We start from the raw sequence: 19,629 nt of genomic DNA, 5'->3' as shown, positions 1-19,629 counted from the left end.
GATTTGCCTTTTCTGTTTTCTGACATTATTCATTGTATTGAAGGGTCTAATGAATATGTTAACATTCGCTATTGCTAATTTGAACTGACGTGTCTAATAAGGCAGAATTGTTTTTTTCCCCCCTTTAGGATTTTATTAACCTTACATGGTTTAAATATTGGAAGTAACCTTGTGCTCCAGCTATGAAAAACCCAATGTGCTACCCACTTCCTTCCTCCAGTTCTTCATTATTTTCTCACTACTTTCTTGTTTCTTTGGGGCTTGTTCTCATTCATCTTCATGTCCCTTCCCCTTCTCCTGAAAGCTGGACAGCGGCCTGTGGAGGAGTTTGAGCTGTGCCTTCCTGATGGAGATGTAACTGTTCATGGGGCTGTAGGAGCTACTGAACTTGCAAATACAGCAAAGACAGGTGAGAATCAGTGCAGCTGAGGTAGAATGGATTTCAACTGATCCATGAATATGGCTTGGCATCCACCAGCAGTTAACTATGGTAGAACAGATCTCATTCTGCAGTTAACCTTTTAAACTGCTGTTCTGTAATATCATAAATCTTTCTGAGGTTACCTCTATTTCAATTAGGTATGCCTTGTGAATAGTTCAGACATCTAGCGTTGGATCCACAAAGTTGATTTCTTCTCTCCTGATGGTTGAACTGTGAATGAGGTACTCTTTCATTCAAATAGAGGTAAACCTTAGAATGGCTTTATAAAGTTATTATAAAGCACTTTTAAACATAGTTCATATAAACTTCATCCTTCAGTGCCCTCCGCCAATCTGAATTTTCAAAGTGTATGTTCCAGCAGTAAACCATTAACCTGAAATAATATGAGGCATATGGAATCAGTTATTCTCTAAGAAGTAGTATTAATTGTATTGTACTGATTGTGTATATATGGAATTGAACTGATTTAAAGATAATACATCTCTTGGGTTTAATATTGTAGGTTAGAGAGTTCAGCTATCAAAAGTAGGAACATTATTGTTTCTTAAAACAGATTATTGAACAACAATTAAAAAAAGGAAACTGTCGTCTTGTGTTGCATAAGCCAGTGTTACAGACATGGAAGAGATTACTTAGTGACTTGCTTTTAGAAAGCATACACTGTGTAACAGTGCAGAGAAAACTATCAGGGATCGCTTCAGTCATAGGGCTTTTTTTTAAAAAGGAACTTCTGTGTTATAGCTGACACTTCTCTTCCTCTCTGAATAAAGGCTGATAGTTAATCTTTACTTAGCAGATAGAAAGATGGAAACCATACACACAATGCTATCAATTTTTTTTTTTTTTTTTTTAGCTTTAATAGCTAATTTGCAGCACCCATCTTTACTGATAGTATAAATTGTAGCAGTAAACATCTTGTTATGATGACGTCCTCTCTGACAGAGATGAAGGATGCTAATTTAAGCCAAGTGAAAATATTCCAAGTGCTAATCCCGATTTTGTTCTCTCTGTGCAACACCTTAGATGTGCCATATATACTAAAGGTGGAGTCTCATCCACACACCACATGCTGGCCTGGGAGGACACTCTACTTACTAGCACCTACGTTCCCTGATAAGCAGCGCTGGGTCACTGCTTTGGAGGCAATAGTGGCAGGAGGGAGAGTTTCCAGGGAAAAAGCTGAGGCTGATGCTGTAAGTACAAATAATAATAATTTAATCTAATAATAAACTATTCTTGGAGGGAACCATTTTGAAATTTTCTTTCTTAGTATCTGCCATGCTGAGTTTGAAATGAAGTTAAACTAGTTAATATTATTTCTGTCTTTAATATCATGCAATAGGAATACCGTGAGCCATGGTTTACAAGGAGATTGATGCCTCACAGTATCACACCTTCTTTCAGATCCGAAAAATAGCCAATCTCAGAAGGCGGCTTATTTTTTCCCCCTCCTTTGTGATTTGTTAGCTGTTTATTCCTGACAAAAATGGCGAGTTAAGTGGTCTCACTGCTGTTTCATTTAGAACAGCCCTTTTCATCGCTATAACGTTCCAGATACAAGGAGATTGTGCTTTTTGGCATTGCATATTCAAATTTTGGCTACTGAGTCAATGGAAATCTGACTAGCAGGAGTAGTCCAGGATGTTAATTAGAACTCTCTTGATTTTCTTCCCAACTATTACACTGTTTGGCAGTCTCTCTTTTAAACGTTTCTGTTTAGTTTTTCTAACCACTTTGTGGGTGTTGAGACTCATCAGGATTTCCTAAGTTGTATCTCTTCTCAACTGTTCCCTGTTCAGGTAAGAGTTGGGATGTGTATGTGTCTTGAAGGAACCTCAGTGCCACTCTGTAAGAAACTAGTATATGAATCTTCTGCTAACTTCTGTGTTATTAATAGACTGATGTGACTGTCTTAAAGCCTCCTTTCTGCTTGGGCTCAACTAGAGAGACATGCATGCTTGTTTCCTCACTTTCCTAATAATTGTGCCTTGTTAAGTGGCAGCTTATGAACCCTTTGCAGATAGAGTCCCTACAGCTTTGACACACATTTTGTGTGACAGAAGAACTCTGCTTTTCCACAGCTGAATGCTGTGCATGAGCAGATGGTTGCAGTTCAGATAATGATCCATTGTTTAGTGTTTGCTACAACCAATGTAGCACGAGTCTGGAGGCAATAATGTGCGTTAAAGTTTTGAGACGTGATTGTACATGCTGGCTCTTCAGATTGCTGTGAGTCAGTGCTAAGTGTTGTCTAAGAGTTTGATTTGTGTTTCCTAGTTAATCATACTGTGTTTTCTTTTTGTCACTTACAGAAGCTGCTTGGAAACTCCCTGTTGAAGCTTGAGGGGGAAGACCGTCTGGATATAAATTGCACAATGCCCTTCAGTGACCAGGTGATGACATCAGTGTACAACACTCAACCTGGTCACTGTATACCTTGCGTGAAAGGAGTATGTGTATCCAGACTTGTAAATAGGAATATGTTTCCTTTTGTACCTTGGGGTTGGATTCTATTTTCCATTGGCTGGTGTTATGCATGAGTGAAATTTAGTCTTGGAGCATTTCTGTGATCTTCTTATACAGTGCTGACTGTTCAATTTTTGTCTTTATAGGTAGTACTCGTTGGTACAGAGGAAGGTCTCTATGCCCTGAATGTGTTGAAAAATTCCTTAACACACATTCCAGGACTTGGTGCTGTTTTCCAAATTCACCTCATAAAGGATCTGGATAAACTGCTCATGATAGCAGGTATGATGGTAGGAAGATGGCAGATTTTTGCTTTTGTAGAAGTGTTCTGATAAACGTTCTAGATTGTGACAGTTAAGGGGACACTCCTTACAGCACAGTGTCAGTGGAACTTGCTTTCCCTGGGTTCCTCTCTACTTTTTATGTATAGCTTTTCTGTGGTGCTCATCACAGAATCACTTCAGATTCTCATGTACACTAACGAATGAAGTAATGCTCACAATATCCCTGCACAAAGGGAGTGAGCTCTCTGTTTTTTACAGATGGGGGACTGAATAACAGAGGCCAACATTTTCAAACCTGAGTTTCTAAGTTAGTCTTCTTAATCTATATTTAGCACCTAAATAAGTGTTCTGGTTATCGGAGGTGCTGAACACTCCGTGCTGTGATTGAAGTCAGCCATAAACGTTTGTTGATTCCCAAACCTCTCCTGGACTACTTTGGCTGTCTGTATAGTGGAGAGGAACCGTTCTTTGCGAAGAGCTCTCTCAGGCAGAGCCAGTCAAGACCCCGTCCTGCTGTTTCTGTATCATTCCCACAGGTTAGAAGGGAAGCAGGCAATGGAACAGTGAGAGCAGCTCTTTCCCTTCCCCTCCCATGCAGCAGCAGAGATCTGCTGACAGCCCCCCTCCCCCCCCAGCACACAATGGAGTTGCTCTGGAGGCTGCCAGGGAAGTGGTGGGTGACAATTATGGGGGGTGGTGTCCCCTATTGCCTCTTTGAAGTAGTGGGGCTGTTGCAAGGCCTAACTCGGAATACATTTTCAATTTTTAATCAGCTACACTCCTTTTTCTTTGTTTTTAACAGTCGCCCTGAAGGGCCACAGATTGGGCACCACTGTCCTAGGATCTGCAGCACCATGACCCTCTAATGCTCTAACAGAGGGTCCCACAATGCTTGCCCATGTAATATAACTAGGGCTGCTTTCATCTTCTGCTTTTTATGTCCCTCAGTCTGAATGCGAATTGGAGCAATATACTTTCCCAATGGTGCTTAGCTCTCCGTCCTGCTCTTTGCCTAGAAGGACTAGATAGATAGCACAATTTAATATCGAAACCTCCTATATAATGTTTGTAGGGAATCAACAAAAAAGCTTCACAAATTTGCTGTATAATATTAAGATGCCCTAGCATTTAAACAGTATTTCAAGTTTGTAGGAAAGAAAGTAATTGTAGACAAAAGTCACACCCAATGTGATATTTGAAAAGGTGATATTCCTGAAAGCTCAGGGTTCCAACATGGGTCAAAGTGATCCTTAACTGTAGCACCATGAGGCTCTACTGCAAACTTGTGTGGGCAGAAATGATAAAGCACCTTTCACTTGAAAAGGAGGGGTCTCCTTCGCTAATCTAGGCAGTGCCTTCATGGGGCCATGTACTAATGTCTTTCAGCTAGAACCAGCAACTATAACAATCCAAGGAGACAGTGCTTGTTTTCCCGGGTGTATTTATTACTCCTTTTTTAAAGTCCTTTTTCACATGGAATTATTTTTTACATGTACTGTGTTCTGTAGCTGTTACCGCAGTAACAACCCATAATGAGAAGCTGCTGCTTATGTAACAGAATAGGCTCTTGCAGTGAAGAGTGAAATTCTCCCCTTGCTTGACTATCTTACATTGAAAAAATATAACTGTTTCTGTCCTCAGGAGAAGAGAGGGCTCTGTGTCTTGTTGATGTAAAGAAAGTGAAACAGTCTCTAGCCCAATCTCACCTCCCAGCCCAGCCTGATATCTCACCAAACATCTTTGAGGCTGTCAAAGGATGTCATCTTTTTGCTGCTGGCAAGGTAGGATATAGATCTTTTGTGCCCTGGGCTGTACTTTAGTTTATCTATTGATCCCAGGCCCAGGGAGACAGTAGAAGGGATTGATTGCCAGGTTTAATCTTCATCAAATCAGCAACTTTATTTCTTGTCATAATCAGCACATCCAGGAGCTACATACTTGGTTTTTTGTATTTTTCTCCAAATAAAATGAGTAAAGGGGGGAGAAGTGGGGAGGGGAAGGAGCTTGAAGGGTCTATTGCAAATATAAACAAGCACAGACAACCAATACATGGAACATGCTAACCTGTTATATGATACAGACTGTGAGATAAACCTAACCTAACTGACTGAAGAAGAGTTTTGTATGAGTTGAAAGCTATTCTTTCACCAACAAAAGTTGGTCTAATAAAAAATATTACTTCCTCCACCTTGTCTCTCTGACTGTAGACATTTGCTCTCCGTTTTTAGACTCTTATGATTAATACATTTCTTATTCCTCTGTCTTTGCTCTTGAACACAGAGTGATGCTTACCCAGGTAGTGAATTTTGCTCATGCAGTTGTATCATTCCGCAACGTTCAGTGTATTTGCCAATTTCAATGTGAAACTCTTGGCCACTGCGGAAGTTTTCAGCAGGAACTGCTTATGCAGATTAATCAGATCCGTGACAAGTTGAACATAATTCATTTCTAAGCATTGTTTAAGATACAAGTTCAAGAAGTTAAAGATCTAACCTGCCTGGGTTAATCCGGGTTCATTATCCCTCTTAATAGGAACATCATTCTATTAAAAGCTTCCTGTTCTTTTAATTAACTTGCTTCAACTACAAAAGAAATCGCAGAAGCAGTCTGGATGTGTGCTGTCCTTTAGGAGTGTGAAAAGGCTTTTCATTCTTTCACTAATCTGCAGTTACGCCCCACTGTCCTATTACAAATATTACTCACTCATCTCTGCCAACATCTCGGAACCTTTCACCAAAGAGAACTGTTTCATGTGTTCAGAATATGTTCCACAGCTTTAGTGTGAACGTCTCTATTGCCATCTCTAACCATATTTTTAACCTGCTCTGTAGGTTGAGAACGGACTCTGTATCTGTGCAGCCATGCCCAGCAAAGTGGTGGTTTTGCGCTATAACGAGAGCCTCAGCAAGTTCTGCATCAGGAAGGCAAGTTTACTGATTTCTCTCCGTAGTTCACATATTCATAACAATCCAGCGTGAGACTCCACTCTGCTGAGGAGCAAGGGCCTAAACCTAGGTTGCTCATACCGATTTTGCTTGCTAGCTAAAATGACAGTAAATTGTAACCTGCTCCAGTTAAAATCAGAGCTGATAGCTATTTTGGGTATGTCTGCATTGCAATTAAAAACCCGTGTTTGCTTCTTCCACCAATAGCTGAATCGGGCTTGAGCTATGGGGCTGTTTAATTGCAAGTGTCCAAGCCACTTGAGTCTTGAGAACCTAACCGGTTCTTTTGTAACCAACTTTGTTAAAAATACAAATTCTTCATTCTCTCATTTAAAGTCTGTTCAAAAAATAAATTTGATTGGCAGCATTCCTCCCCCCTCCCCCCATGCAACTCTTGCCTTTAAGGCCTGGAGGTGCCCAATTTTATAGTGCCTCAACCTAGTTGACTGTTAATATGTAACACTGTGGATAACTAAGGATCACTGCTTTACTCTGACTCTACTTCTCAAATCTCTCCTACATCCTCTCCACCCCCATAATGGGGCCGTACAGTGAACACCACAGCATGCGATTTAGAGTATTTGTCTAATTTGTAGCTGACAAAGGTGTAGATGACCGTTGCATGGTCTGTCTGAAAGAAACAAATGCAATCGCTTGGCTTTTCACAGATGCAAAAGCTGATCTGGCTGTAACTGTTGCTGCTTGCACTTCTAATGGTAGCTGGAGTTCAACCAGATTCATGGTGTGCACACCTGCCTTCTAAAGAGCCAGTAAAACCCCCGTAGAGAAGGAAACTCATGGATTAGCAGGCACATTAATGCTAGTTCTGCCAGCAAGAGAACTGTTCCACCCGCTGGAGATTGCAGGCTCGCAGTCTGCAGTTGTTAAACACCTTTTACAGAGGGAAATATTGCCACTCAGAATCCTATGTAATAAGAGAAATGTTTAAACAAATACAGGGGAACTAATGGAACAGAAAAGTTGAATAAGGATCATCTAGGCCTGTCCTTGTCCTTCTCTTCCAGGAGATTGAAACTTCAGAGCCATGTAGCTGTATCCATTTGACCAATTACAGCATCATCATCGGAACCAACAAGTTCTATGAAATTGAGATGAAGCAGTATACCCTGGAGGGTAGGAGTCATTTCCTGTCATAAATAAACAGCTCTGTGAATGTTCCTTTGGGGTAGATACTTGTCTACCTACATGGGAGCAAGGGGTATGAACTTACAGAAAGGCTGGTGCTGACATTGCTGTTCCTTTCTTCCCCTTTACAGAGTTTCTCGATAAGAATGACCACTCCTTAGCCTCTGCTGTGTTTGCTTCTTCCACCAATAGCTTCCCAATCAGTATCATACAGGTGAACCCTACAGGACAGAGGGAGGAGTACCTGCTTTGTTTCCATGGTAAGTGTATCATGTGGCTGCTGGACTAGCTTGCTCATCTGCACAGCATTTGTCACAAGATACCTGGGAACTGTAGTGATGGGAGGCTAGCCATTGGGTGGGCATGATCATATTGGGTAACATTATTGCTGGAAATGGCATGTTAGACTGTAGGTCATGTTGTGCAATAGAAAATATTGTTAAAATATGTTGGTCAGATTCCTTCTGGGTTACGTTAAGATCTCGGTGCCTGTCAGTCAGCTCTTCTTTGAGTGTCCTCTGCATATTCCCTTTAACTCCAATAATAATCCTTCAGGTATTTACAGTAACTGCCTGCTTGGACAGCAGGCACACTTTTATGACTAATATTTCTGTGTTTCTCCTATTTGGAGATGCTGGATTCCTAGAAGTGTAAGGAATAATAACTTTGCCTTACTCAGTATAAAGAGGACTTGGACTGCAACAACTGAACTATTGAAATCATTCCTAAACCAGCAGTGTTTGCAAGCATTATGTCAATGAGCGTAATTTAATTCTGGCTACTGTAGAATTCACTAGCTGCAAAAGATGGCCCTCATATTTCTGTTGTAAAAACCCACCTTTGCTTGCCTTCCTCTTTAAAAAAAAAAATATCCAGCCACAAGCAAATGACACTGGTGATTGTTCTCTGCAGAGTTTGGTGTCTTTGTGGATTCCTATGGAAGGCGCAGTCGGACGGAAGACCTGAAATGGAGTCGCTTGCCTTTGGCTTTTGGTAGGTGTTGAATGACGTTTACCATTTTTGTGCTGGTTCCACCCAGTTCCAGTGTTCCAAAATATTCAGCATTCTGGGGGTTATCACATCCAGGAAACAGCCCCAGTGGGAAGGATCCCCTTCAGACTCCGTGTTTTCTAGTGGTTACAAATAATTATAAACCTAAATAGATGTAGCAGCCTTTCTGAAGCATGAAGAACAAGAGGAAAATTAAATCAAAGTGATACATTTGATTAATATTCCCAGCCTGACAGTGACTAAATTGGCCACTGGTATTTTTAATGATGGATGCTTGGATGTGTCTGAAATATTCAAGAATCTGGCATATCAAAATGAAATCATAGGGTCTTTTGCAGTTCCTAATAGATTTTGTCCAGTCAATAGTCCATTTTTAAATCCCTTTTGTGTGATATAATGGTATGGGAGCAGATAGGTACAAGGTAATGCTTCTTTAAGCTTGTTTCTCCCCATTTAGCAATATAGTATATAGAACTGCTACAGAAAACCCACATCCTTAGTCTTCCCTATGGACTGCAGGAGGGCAGGAAAATGTTAGCTTCATCTTGCAAGTTTCCTGACTAATTTTTACTAATGTCGAGTCTGTGCATGGTGTTCTTTCTCCGCTGCAGCCTACAGAGAACCCTACCTGTTTGTGACTCATTTCAATTCCCTGGAAGTGGTTGAGATTCAGGCACGTGCTTCTCTAGGGTAAGTCATGTTCTGCTCAGCACTTTGAAGAGAAGAAATATGCTTTGCTGCAGGGGCAATAGCTTTCCAAGAATAATCCGTACAACAACCGGATTATAAAGAGTTTTTCTCTTTTCCCCTCCCCCCCCTTTCACTCAGCACTCCTGCACGAGCCCACTTGGATATCCCAAATCCTCGGTATCTAGGGCCAGCAATTTCATCTGGAGCAATTTACCTGGCCTCCTCCTATCAGGACAAATTAAGAGTGATCTGCTGTAAGGGAAATCTAGTGAAGGAGTCCAACAATGACCACCACAGAGGATCCTCCGCTACACGCAGGTATGAGTTACTGTGCTACATTCAGTGTCATTCCTCATGCTATGTATGAGCATTAGTTCTAGACCCCTTTCTCCAGTATTATTGCATGACAACCTCATTTTGTTCTAGTGGGAGAAGCTCAGCTTCTCTCAGAAGTATCAGGAAATCCTGCTGGTTTAACAGATCTTTTAAAATCCAGAGTGCCGGTGTCTCCCTTCTGGAACCTGAACTCTGTGGCCATACTTGGATAACTTCCTCCACAAATATTTTCAAAACAAAACAGGAGTGTTTTGTGATGTTAACAATACTGTTGTGAAAGAAGAGATGGCCCCGGGCGATGAAGAATCTCTGCATGCATCTGTATTGAGATTCTTTCTGAAATTATTTTAACTTTTGTGTCCAAAAGAAATCTTGCCAAGGAAGTACATTTCCTAATTGTTCTAGACAGATATCCCAGCTGAGTCCACTTTCAGGGCTGGTCTACACTGGGGCGGGGGGGTCGATGTAAGATACGCAACTTCAGCTACGGGAATAGCGTAGCTGAAGTCAATGTATCTTATTCTGACTTACCTCCCGTCCTCATGGCGCTGGTTTGATGACCGCGGCTTCCCCGTTGACTCCGCTACCGCCGCTCGCCCTGGTGGAGTTCCGGAGTCGACGGGAGCGCGTTCGGGGATCGAGACACGATATATTGATCCCCGATAGATCGATCGCTACCCACTGATTCGGCGGGTAGTCTGGACGTACCCCCAGATATCCAAAGTCCCATAGAACAGGAATATCTTGAACGTTTTGGAATTAAAAGAATTTACTCTAGAACAAATAGATAATTAGGCTGTGATGATTTCCATCAAGACCATGGGAAGGCCTTCTGTGTTGAAGTCTAGGGTGGCTGCCTTCCTCACTGAAAAATACTTCGCATAGAAATAGGTTATAGTCAGTTGCTCAGAGATCCCTAGTTGATCCCTAGATTAGTACTGGATGAATCAGAGATGAGTTTTTGCCACAAGTAATCTGGATGCTTTGTTCTCTTAACATGACTAAGAAAACCTGTACCAATGTTCTGTTTTAGAACAGTAATAAAATTCGATGTTTAAACATCGATACACTAAATCAATTTTTTTTTAATAAAATATTTCTTGGAATAAATTGCTTGGCCCTAGTCATGGAATTATTCCTTAGTTACAACAGCTGGGACTGACAGAACAGGATTTGGACTTGAAAGTCTAGTGCTAACATTCATTATTGCCATGAAAATGAAATACAAGTGGCTTGAAATGGTCTTTAAAAGCCACAATCCCAACCCTTTAAATACTGTATGTCTGAACGTGACAGTGTAGGAGACTCCGATAAGTGATGTGATCTTGTTCTGTTAAGCTGAGCGGGGACGAAGTGGCCGGGTAAGTGAATATTGTGACTGATAGTGCCCTGTTGTATAGTGAAAAGTGTTACCTATAAAAAGAGAGAAAAATCTAAAGCTTGGCAAATTTGTAACCTCTCCTCCTATCCTCTTATTTATCAGAATGTTTACTTAGACGTCTTGTAACTTTTGTGCTTCTTGAACAAATCCTATGAGGTGTAAATTAATTTTTAATGTACTTTCAAATAGGAAAACCCTACTGCTATATCCCTAGGAAAATAAGTAGTTCTTGTAGCTGTTACTTAGGGCTTGTCTACATTACCCGCTGGATTGAGGGGCAGCAATTGATCCAGCAGGGGTCGATTTATCGTGTCTAGTCTAGACGCGATAAATCGAGCGCTCTCCTGTCGACTCCGGTACTCCACCAGGGCGAGAGGTGCAAGCGGAGTCGAGGGGAGAGCGTCAGCCATCGACTTACCGCAGTGAAGACACCGCAGTAAGTAGATCTAAGTATGTCGACTCAGCTACGTTATTCACGTAGCTGAAGTTGCGTAACTTAGATTGATTTCCTCCCTCTTCCCCTTCTCCCCCTTGTAGACCAGGCCATAGACTTGATTTATGTTGAATATTCCTTAAGGAGCTGAAATATCTAATTTAGTAGACACACCCCTAAAGCTATGTAGTCTCCTGATGCAGAGATTTCTGCAGCAATACTTATATTTATCTTCAGAAGGAGGGTAAACCTCTCTTCTATAATACTTGATTTCTGGCTATAGCCTATTTAAAGCCACACTTATCTACCTCCTTTCATGAATTGTCATTTAGGCCTCTTTAGGACACCACGTTAAAGAAAAACTGCTGGTAAGAGGTTCCATTTCTGTAATAACGTTTCATCCAACCAGGACTTGGGTCTAGTGGCTGGTAACAAACCTTTGCAGTTGGTGCTATTATATCCACAGAGCACACAGCTGGGAACCTAGGAGTGTGGCTTTTCTGAACAGTTACAGGGAAGTGGTTGGCATTTGTCAGTAAGGCTGAATTAGCTCTGATGCTCTTTCATTTGAACCCTCTGGAATGACTGGGGGGAAGATATGTCCTCTAATAAAAATGTAATTCTAAGGTTTTTGTCACTCAGCTGTCCGCGCCCATTGTTTTTGAATGACAGCAGCCCTAATAAGAGAGGTCCCCCCACATATAATGAGCACATAACCAAGCGGGTAGCATCAAGCCCAGGACCACCAGAAGGTCCAAGCCACCCTCGAGAACCAAGCACACCACATCGGTATCGAGAGGGAAGGACAGAGCTGCGCAGGGACAAGTCTCCTGGGCGACCACTGGAGAGAGAGAAATCTCCAGGCAGGCTTCTGAGCACCCGCAGAGAAAGGTCCCCTGGAAGGTTGTTTGAAGAGCCCAGCAGGGGACGAACGCCTGTGGGAGGTGCAAGAACTCCACTCTCACAAGTCAATAAGGTAAGCTGGAGCTCTGTCAAATGTCTCATCATCTCAGGAAAGTATCTGAGTCTCCCAGTGCGGGGTGACTGTTTGTGCTGTGAAAAGCCTGTGTGGGTGAGGGGCTTCAACCTAAACCCACTTCAAAATATATGTGCAATCACAGTACATCGAAACATATGATCTGCATTGGCTATGTGAAAATCTCTTCCAAAGAGAATATTCCCCCCCAGCACTACTGTTATGCCATTGTCAAGGCAGCTGGTCCAACACTGGGTGTTCAGATCTGTGTATGACTACGGAACAGGTGTTGAAGGCATTGTATATCTGTGAATGAGGAGGGTCTCTGCACTGAGAGGAATCCGGCCCACATGAAATGGAAGGGGGATTTGTCTGGAAGAAGATGCTTGTCAGGAGCTCACTATATGCCATGTGAAGATGGTGGCCTTCATCACTGGTAGGGGGGAAGATTCATGACACATAGCATTTTCACCTAGACAAGGAGACACATGGGACTCAGTAGAACTCTGCTTCTGCCTCCTGCTGAAAGCTGTGCTGCTTATGTGTCTTGGGACTACATATAGGAGAACAGGAATGCTTTACTGCATCTTGTATAACTTGTGATTTTATTTCCCTGCTAGGTCTGGGACCAATCTTCAGTATAAGTCTCAGCTAGACAAACTTACTCCTCATCGTGATCTGCAGGAAAAACAAAGGAAATGTACTGAGTATATGCACTCCATGCTTCTGCTGCCCAGTTACCAAAACAACCTTCTTGGGCCAGAACTGGCTCCGCGTCAGGAGACATGTGACTCTAACAAGGATTGTCTGCCTCTCAGTTTATTTCCCTGCACCTTCCTGCAGTCATACTTTTTGCACTTTGTACTACTGTTACTCTTTCAAGCAGTTCATAAACTTTTTGTACTCTAGCTTTAGTCCTTAACAGTTCATCAAGGAAATCAAATGGGATGAGGATCCCAACCTAAATCTTAACGTGGTTAGCACCATTTACCAGATAATAAATCATAGTTTTGAAAAAGATGCTGGAATTTGTCATGGCCTTGTAAACTGAAAGGCCATGGTGACTTGGTTGCAATAGACAGCATCACTGGATAGTCTCTACAGAGCTCTAGAGAATTAACCTGGATCCGTTTGTTCCCCTGCCACTTTCAAAGCTCATTCTCTGTAGAATTGCCCCAGTGCAGCTTTGTTCAGCTGGATGAGGAGGAGGGCAGATCCCCTGATTAGATGGTCACAATCCCCCAAGCCCTAAAACAAAGTGCATTGTCTCTGACGTACTGGGGTACAAGACTCTTTACCCAGGTTTTCTGCATGGCAATTCACTGCATGCTGCTGCACCATCACTCCGGCTGCTCTCACCTCTTAGGTTGCTGTGCTAAGTATTGTATTGTACACCTCACTTGTAAATTAATTGAAGCCTTTAGATTACGCTGCAAACTAACCGCCATGATTTACTGGAGAATTTGGCACAGAAGAGAGTTACAATCCTTATTATATGACAAGAGAACTACAATCGCTATCCTTCACCTTCACACACCCCAGTGTTAAACACAATCCCAGTCAGAAATTGTATCAAAATCCTTAGTCATCATTTGCCATAGAGGCCACTCCTCACTGTGGTTAATAGGTTGCCCCCTGCCCCCCAAGAACATCACAGGAAAGCATGAGAAAGCAAGTGCACAGAATTGTCATCTCTCAACAGAAAGTTCTTCTTTCCTGTTCTGATTGTATCTTGTTGTACAGTAAGAGCTAATAGTCACGGCACTAGAGGATACTTGCAATAAACAGCTTTGGCGGTTACCAAACACCTCACCTTCGCTTTTGCCTCTAACCTCAAGCCATTTATTGCTTCATATTCTCCAATGCCATGAACATTATCCCTTGTAACTGAGCCAGAGAGCAAATGATTTTCAAGGCAGGTTTTGACCATTCAGTCTGCTTCAGTGACATGCTGAGTAAAAAAACATGTTCTCTATAAATGGAAAAGAGCAAAACTGCATCCAGTTTTCTCGTTGGCCAAGCCTTTTATCTTCTGCTTGTCCCTTGCCAGCCAGTGCTAACCTGTCCTAGACACCCATAAACCTCCAAATGCCTTGTCAATGCCCTTTGGCGAGTTTCATGGATATTGTGTTCTGTTCTCTTGTCTGTTGGGTTATTTTAGACCAGATGATTTGGCAGGAAACGTGCTGAAATTTGTCTCTTGGTCTCAGTATTTTGAAAGGTCACAGAGATCAGTCTTTAAATCTTTGCATCTCATGGAAGATCTTCATGACCTGAGAAATGGGCTTGTCAAGTCCTGAAAGTGTATATCTTGTGTCTTGTTTGTGAAATGCTTCCTGCTATAGAAATAGCTCAAAGGACTGTACATATTTACAAGAAACTTTATATTCGTAACAAAAGGGAATTGAATCGGTTTCTACTTTTTTATTGTAAACTGTGCATTTTTCAACACTAGCTTTTTGTTTTAATGGTGGTTGTGGACAGCCATCTTCAGACATGGAGGGGCCTCAGCTTAATCCTCCCAGATCCCATGAAGAAATATTGTAACATTAAATTGCAATCGAAAGCTTGTTAGCATTAATGAGGTTTTAGGTATCTAAAAGTACAGGATTTTTCTTCATTACCTTTTTTTATTGACAAGGGAGGGAATCAGAGGTACAGATCAAGCTCCACCTGGAAAATATTGAACTTTGTTGTTGAACAATAACCAAATAAAACAATTAACTATATTAACTAGCATGGTGAAATGACCTTTTCCTTCCATATAGGGTACCACTAAGCCATTCTAACAGATCAGCCACTAGCAGGAGCTATGTAATTGATAGGAGTGTAAGCCTACCACAGAGCTCACCTTCAGAATATTCTGCCTTTTAGCAGACATCTTCCCCATGTGCTATCAGAAAATTAAAGCATATTGACTTGGATTGAAACAGAGGTGGATTTGTCCAGATTTTTAACTAGTAGTGGTGAGCCCTTAGATACACACCCATTGATGGTGGTAGAGATGCATGTGAATATCTGGAAGAAGAATCTGGCTCCTGGCAAATAATCCAGACACAAAATTTCAGCTAGGAATAAACCCCTTTAATTGCCAACAGCAAGTCTAATGCTGCTGCTGCTGTATTGCAGCAATGTTTTAATAGGAAGGGAAACAGTTATTCATCCCACCATCTTAATATTCTGGTGCTGTAATGCCTGAGAGCTGCAATTTTTTAAAAGCCTACACGAATATAATTCAGATTGTACTCAATCTGCCAAGTTACTGTACATCTTAATAACTTACACCTGGTGGGAAAACTCTCTCGATCAGACTTAATTGTAAATACAACTATTTTTAACTAAACAATTTTTACAGGGTCTGAAGAATTCTTTCACAGGAAGAGTTTTTAATATTCACTCTGCTGCCTGCGGTGACTTATTTTATTTCTGTCCTCCTACTGTTCATTGTTTTTGTGCACATAAATACCCCCCACCCTCCCTATGAAGATTTTTCTTGGCGGGCGTGTGGGAGAATTACTAATAGCTACTATTACACTTTGGTCTACACAACATTTTTCATGGCAATGTTCTGCATAAAGCCAAACTGCTTGATTTATCTATTGTGCCTACTACCTGATGTATCTGATGAAATGCTAACTTGTTAAATGTTCCTTTATTTCTATTTTAATGTGCACAAATAATACATATTTAAAACTCATTGTTTCAGTCCTATGATGCATGATCAGAATTGTAACAAAACTAAAATAGTTCAGAAACTGGTGAAGTAAAATATTTATTAAGCCTTTTGACTACCATGAACACTGCCCAACTTCTCAGTGTCACCGTGCCCATATTTTCTGTGCTGAAATTTACTGGAGAAAAAGCATTGTGTCTATTGCAAAATTGTTAAGGTTTACGCGCATGGAGGAAAGGTAAGGAGCAATACTGCCCCTACTTACAACTCTAGCCTCCTAGAACTAGCCAAGAAACAACAAACCGAAGTGGGCATATAAAGTAGCAGCTCCGCTATTCCACTTCGCACCCAGCTTTTCCTTTTGGAGGGATTTAATTCATGAAAGTGAGCAGAATACCATGAATCGGACTCCTGTTCACTTCTTACAGGATTCCAACCCAGTGCCAATAGGGCTGGCTCCATTTCAACATACTGTTGCCCTGTGGCACATGGCCCAGAGCTGTTTCACGGAAAGGTCAAAACTGCCAATATAGCATGTCACCAAGAAAAAAGTGCATGACTTCAGTACAGAGAATGTGTGTTGCATAGAAACATCTACTGCCCCAAGAGTATTGGAATATGGCCCTGGGTATTACTATTGCCACCTGCTATCAGCTGTGGCTGAGGAAATGTGATCGTGGAGTGGCTGAGGTGGAGGTGTCCTACTGCGCTATTACAGTTGTGTAGGGTGGGGAGACACGGACTGGGGCTTAGCCTTTTGCACCAGAGGGAGATCCCCACCTTACTGCTCGAGCAGCTGGAGCAGAGCTTAATTCTGCTTCAGCCCAAGAAAGTGGAGCCATGATGTGTAACAAAGTGAGGACCATTAACTTTTCTCCCCAATTACTTCATATCATTTGTGGGAGAAAGGTGAGAAGTCACTAAACAGTCTTTCTGCAGGTGTAAAGCTGGCGCGATGCTAGGCCCACATGTAAAGAAGGGGCTGATGGTCTATTTAATTATTAGGCATAGAAAGGAGCTGAGGCAGCTATTCTAGTAACTACACCTGGCCAGCTCTAGTTGCGGCATACAAGTCAATGCAGGTGCAAGAAGCCACTTTGTGACACTAGTTCAACAGCTACTACCCAGGACGCGGGACTAAGAAAGAGAACGCATTTGAGCTGTATTGGGACTGAATCTTGGAACTAAAACCACCAGTTTCACCACACACCGAGCTGTTTGGCCCGTTGAAAGTTTCTTTTGCCACACATTTTTTTTCAACATCCCAAAGTTACTATGTAACCCCTCCCCAACCACTCACAGCTAAAAAGAGTGTGAGGCCACTAAACATGACGAACCACTGTCCTAAAAACTACACTAAACACAGGTCTGGGTTTTGAGATGAGGCCATTTCATAAACGGGGTGTGCTGCAAAAATTTCAGCCAGCTCTTGCGCACGGCTGGCTTTGTTTTTGACATGGATAATTTACTAAGAACGGATGTATGGCCAAGCACCTAAAAAAATGGTCACCCAGATACTTTGTTTGTTTAGTGCCCACTGTGGCTTTAGCAGGGGTCCAGATTCCCTCCTTTCAGAGCTCCCTCAAAACACAGCTAAGCCACTGTAACTAGGGCAGTGAGTCTGTTTGAGGTTGTGGGTTCTGTGACCTCCATAACGCCCACAGCTGCTTGGGTGCCCTGTGGCTAGCTGCACCGGCCGCTGCTGGAGCAGCCCTGGATCCAGCTGCACCTAGTGCTGCTCGGGTGGCCCTAGCAGCCAGCGTGGCTGGAGCAGCAACCCTGGGGACTGCCCAAGCATCAGTCCCAGGGCCAACCCCGGGGACCTTGGAGCAGCCAGTCCCTACCACTGGAGCAGGGCCCCCAGAGCAGTGGGGCCTCAAGAACAGAGATTTCATCATCAGGGGTATTGATCAAGGGCCATGAATTTTTGTTTAGTGCCTGTGAACTATACATGACTTTTATTCAATCTTGGCCAGAAATTGGCAGGAAACATTCAAAGGCAGATTGATCCCATTTTCTGTAACCTGTGTATGTGTGTTTGGGCGTGCAGCATGCCATGCAGGGCTGCTAGTGGATGCCATGGGCCATAAGGCAGAGGCTTTGTGCACTGTGGGGGTGCGGGACCGACTCTTGGAGCCACTGTCACATTCTTCCACTCTACCCTTGCTGCCCAGGGCACTTTCATGGACAGTAGTCCTCCTCCAACCACAGATGCAAAGTTCAGCCATGGGCACAATGAGCTCAAACACTTCCCTGTCTTCCACAGCAGTGTGAGCCCTGCCCTGTAGGGCCTCAAAGATGAGCTTTAACTCTGAATAGAGAGAGTTCCCAACACAGCATGAGGCTTTTTCTATTTGGCAACCCCTGTGGGGAAAAGTTTTATGAGGCAGCACCTCTCCGGGTGTGCTGATTTTCTGGAGCCCAGCAAGAAAAGCTTTGCAGCCCAATGGTGGGCCAGCCTGCAACCCAATATAAAGGCGGCTGCAGCATCATGTTACTTATTGACTGACAGCCGCCATCTTAAAAAAAATATTTGTGCTCATCTTCCTCTGCATGCCTAACTGCACTGCTGCTGGAAAAAGTTCTCCAGGTGTGGACATAATTGGAAAATACATGAAGCTTAGCTCAAGTTACTGACTTATGCCATCGCTCACAGCTCTTCCTTCGTGTCCCATTTCCTCACTCATGTACAATTTATTTTACTGTTTTGTGACACAAAAAGTCTGTTGGGTCACCTCAGGGATTCCTTTTTATTCTAGTATGAATTAACCCTCATTTATTCAAAACATGCATCTAGGTATCACGTTCTCTGCTTGCACAAACAACTATTTGAGCCTAATCACTGCTAGAAATCTCCTAATACAGATTTGCTTTTTCTTTGATTTAAAACCAACTCTGATTGGCTCTCCCACTAACTAGTCCATCCCCTTCAACAGCCGCGTGTCAATTAGTATGCTATTTGGCTAGTTCATTTGGTACATATGTCCTAAGCCAGATGATTACTCTCACATTAATTACCGCATTTGTTAGCTATTGCCAAACTTTAGAGCATGTAACTGACCTTCTGCAGCATCAATGTCAGTATACTCTATTAGCTAATATTTATGATTAGTTTCCTCACAGTACTTGCTAGAGTATAGCTTTTTTACAGTACCGCAAACTGTTGCATTGCCAAACCATGGCGATGTCCCTGGTGGTCATTTAAATAAATAACTAGAGGGTTCTGTGTAAGAGTGAGGCCCAGTGGCTTATAGCCAATAGGAAAATGGGAAATGGTGGCCAAGTGTTAGGGCTGTCAAGCGATTTAAAAAAATTGCAATTAATGGTGCAATTAAAAAAATTAATTGCCTGATTACAGATATTTGTCCTGTAAAAAATACTATTTCTTTTGTTTTTCAATTCCCCCATTGCAAGTAGTATAGTGCAATCTCTATCCTGAAAGTTCAGTTTACAACTGTAGAATTAAACAACAAAACCTGCACTCAAAAACAAAACAATGTAAAACTTCCAAGTCCACTCAGTCCTACTTCTTGTTCAGCCAATAGCTCAGACAAACAAGTTTGTTTACATGTGCAGGAGATAATACTGCCCACTTCTTGTTTCCGTCACCTGAAAGAGAACAGACGTTTGCATGGGACTAGTGTAGCCGATGTCACAAGATATTTATGTGCCAGATACGCTAAAGATTCATATGCACCTTCATGCTTCAACCACCATTCTAGAGACCATGCACCCATGGCCACGACAGGTTCTGCTCGCTAATGATCCAAAGCAGTGCAGACTGATGCATGTTTATTTTCATCATCGGAGTCAGATGCCACCAGCAGAAGTCTGATTTTCTTTTTG

The 19,629-nt window shown here is 42.3% G+C and overlaps 1 protein-coding gene across 7 annotated transcripts in view; it reads left to right on the top strand.

The window, feature by feature from the left end:
- The window catches only part of CIT (citron rho-interacting serine/threonine kinase), an 89,036-nt gene extending 73,138 nt beyond the window's left edge, over window positions 1–15,898 (top strand). For 5 of the 7 annotated variants that reach the window (XM_054006946.1, XM_054006943.1, XM_054006942.1 and 2 more), the window contains 13 exons: window positions 305–409; window positions 1,466–1,635; window positions 2,755–2,835; window positions 3,055–3,190; window positions 4,834–4,973; window positions 6,024–6,116; window positions 7,163–7,271; window positions 7,415–7,543; window positions 8,196–8,276; window positions 8,906–8,984; window positions 9,123–9,302; window positions 11,777–12,110; window positions 12,731–15,898. In XM_054006946.1, coding sequence (XP_053862921.1) covers window positions 305–409; window positions 1,466–1,635; window positions 2,755–2,835; window positions 3,055–3,190; window positions 4,834–4,973; window positions 6,024–6,116; window positions 7,163–7,271; window positions 7,415–7,543; window positions 8,196–8,276; window positions 8,906–8,984; window positions 9,123–9,302; window positions 11,777–12,110; window positions 12,731–12,754 — 1,661 coding nt within the window. In that variant the 3' untranslated portion in view covers window positions 12,755–15,898. The remainder of the gene's footprint in view (window positions 1–304; window positions 410–1,465; window positions 1,636–2,754; window positions 2,836–3,054; window positions 3,191–4,833; window positions 4,974–6,023; window positions 6,117–7,162; window positions 7,272–7,414; window positions 7,544–8,195; window positions 8,277–8,905; window positions 8,985–9,122; window positions 9,303–11,776; window positions 12,111–12,730) is intronic. The other 2 variants (XM_054006944.1, XM_054006941.1) reach the window with 1 other exon arrangement.
- Window positions 15,899–19,629: the final 3,731 nt, after the last annotated feature.

This window comes from Malaclemys terrapin, chromosome 16 (genome assembly GCF_027887155.1).
Source record: "Malaclemys terrapin pileata isolate rMalTer1 chromosome 16, rMalTer1.hap1, whole genome shotgun sequence".
NCBI lineage: Eukaryota > Metazoa > Chordata > Testudines > Emydidae > Malaclemys > Malaclemys terrapin.
Note: the sequence above shows the minus strand (reverse complement) of the source record. Positions and strands in the feature narration are given on the sequence as shown.